Source organism: Buceros rhinoceros, unplaced genomic scaffold, assembly GCF_000710305.1.
Source record: "Buceros rhinoceros silvestris isolate BGI_N320 unplaced genomic scaffold, ASM71030v1 scaffold16589, whole genome shotgun sequence".
Lineage (NCBI taxonomy): Eukaryota > Metazoa > Chordata > Aves > Bucerotiformes > Bucerotidae > Buceros > Buceros rhinoceros.
In genome coordinates, this window is record NW_010429907.1 from 1 (window position 1) to 2,615 (window position 2,615).

The 2,615-nt window shown below is 43.9% G+C and overlaps 1 protein-coding gene across 1 annotated transcript in view; it reads left to right on the plus strand.

Moving 5' to 3' along the window:
* Window positions 1-726: 726 nt before the first annotated feature.
* LOC104499352 (CD166 antigen) overlaps window positions 727-2,615 on the plus strand; it is a gene marked incomplete at its 5' end in the record, with an annotated part of 27,535 nt that continues 25,646 nt past the window's right edge. Inside the window, one exon of the mRNA XM_010142845.1 lies at window positions 727-909. Within this exon, the coding sequence (XP_010141147.1) occupies window positions 727-909 (183 nt within the window). The remainder of the gene's footprint in view (window positions 910-2,615) is intronic.

Here is a 2,615-nt window from a genome sequence, read left to right on the forward strand (position 1 = left end):
GGCCACACTGTTTCTGATACACACCAGGATGCCTTTGGCTTTCTTGGCTGCTTGGGCACACTGCTGGCTCATGTTCAATTGGCTGTCGACCAGCACACCCAAGTCCTTTTCTGCTGGGCAGCTTTCCAGCCACTACTCCCCAAGCCTGTAGTGTTGCAGGGGGTTGTTGTGGCCCAAGTGCAGGACCCGGCACTTGTAGGGACTTGCTGAATTTCATACAGTTGGCCTCAACACATCAATCCATCTGTCCAGGTCCCTCTGCAGAGCCTCCCAACCCTCAGGCAGATCAACACTACCTCCCAATTTAGTGTCATCTGTGAACTTGCTGAGGGTGCACTCAATCCCCTCATCCAGATCATTGGTAAAGATGTTGAAGAGGACAGGCTCCAATACTGAGTCCTGAGGAACACCACTGGTGACCGGCCGCCAGCTGGATTTAGCTCCATTCACCACAACTCTCTGGGCCTGACCATCCAGCCAGTTTTTGATCCAGCGAAGTGTACACCCATCTAAGCCATGGGCAGCCAGTTTCTGCATAAGTATGCTAGGAGTATGTTGTTGGTAAAATGTTCCTGGTGTACTAGAGGAAAACTGTAGTCTCTCGGATAGTTTGTCACGTTACTTGCATGTTTGCAGCCTGATAACAAATGCAGAACAGACAATAAAATGTACGGAAAAGGTTCCAAATTCTGTCTGTGTGACACTGAAACAGTATTTTCTTTTCAGTTGTGGTCATAAGTTTGCAAAAGACTGTGGACAAATCAACTGGGCTTTTCACCATGACATCATCCCTTCAGTACATGCCAACAAAGGAAGATGCAAATGCCAAGTTCTCTTGCATTGTGACATACTATGGACCATCTGGCCAGAAAACAATACAGTCTGAACCAGCTGTCTTCGATGTTCACTGTAAGTTACTAAAAAGCATCTATTGCTGTATGAAATCTACCTTGGGGGAAAAGAGCGAAATCAGAGACAGTGTACAAAATTACAGAGACAACGCTGCTTGGCTGTTGAGATGGTTCCTTCAAAGCTGATTTGCAGCAAGAAGGTCTGAATACGTTGTCTATGTAATTTTTACTTACCTTCAGATTTACCTGTGATTTCTTCCTTTCTAACAGTGGGATACCAAATACCAAGGGAAGATTTAATAATGACCAGAAAGCACTTGTTGCTATTACTTGCCAAGTAATAGCTTTGCTGTCCTCATTTCCCTACCACTTTAGGCTACTTCACTTGTTGAGGATGAGGCTCTTGCCAGATTTCTGTGACGCATGTATTACCTGCACTTGCAATTAAAGGTTAATTAATGTGAAAGAAAAAGAAGGCTGCACAGCACTGCAGAACAGTCACTGTGTGAGATATCATGTGCATTCCATATTAAAGATTTAACATTTGTTAGACTGGCTCTTTTAATCCTGGTCTAGTAACAGAGAATTTAATTAAGATAGTTCTTCCTCCAGAGATGGACAGTATTATTGTGCTGCTAATTAGCCAGTAGTGGGAGGCAGGCACACCCTACAGTACTGAAGAGGCATTGAGTATGAACTTTGGCTTTAGAGTATGGGGTTACCCAATTTCCTTTCTGAGTATTTTCGTTTGCTGTAAATTCAATTCCTTACTCTGCTTAAATGCATCTCCAGATGAATTTGTGACAGATGAGTTTTGTGACTGATATTCATTGATGATAATGAGATGTCTGATTTGCTTTTGTTTTTTAATTTAGTTCAGTGATCCTAATTAGTTTCTCTCAATAAATGTGATTTTTTTTAATGAGTCAGATGTAATACAGATGCAAAAAAATGGCAGATTCCAACTCTAAAAAAAACGGAAGTCTGTCTTTCAGCATTTTTTTTCATATTGGCTCTCAAAACTGCTGTGTTTTGCGAGTAGAATCCTGAAGACCTGCTGTTCATTCCTTGTAACTTACCCGTTTATCGCAAAGGAATCACAGAATTGTTTCAGTTGAAAAGATGTTTAAGATCAAGTCCAAGCATTAACCCAGCACTGCCAGGTCACTGCTAAGCCATGTCCCTAAGCACCACATCTATACGTCTTTTAAATACCTCCAGGGGTGGTGAAACTTTCATCAGTTCCCTGGGCAGCCTGTTCCAGTACTTTACAACCCTTCCTGTAGAGAATTTTTTCTTAATATGCAGCCTAAACCTCCCACGAAGCTATCACTTCATCCTATCACTTGTTAATTGGGAGAACAGACTGACCCTCATCTCTCTACAACCTCCTTTCAGGTAGTTTTAGAGAGTGACAAGGTCTCTCCTCAGCCTTCTTTTCTCCAGGCTAAACAACCCCAGTTCCCTCAGCCGCTCTTCTTAGGACTTGTCCTCTAAGCCCTTCACCAGTTTTGTTGTTCTTCTCCGGTCATGCTTCAGCACCTCAGCATCCTTCTTGAAGTGAGGGACCCAAAACTGGACACAGCATTCAAGGAGTGGCCTCACCAGCCCTGAGTACAGGGGAGCAATCACTTCCCTGCTCCTGCTGGCCACACTGTTTCTGATACAAGCCAGGATGCTGTTGGGCCACCTGGGCACACTGCTGGCTCATATTCAGCTGGTCATCAACCAACACCCCCAGGTCCTTTTCTGCTGGGCAGCTTT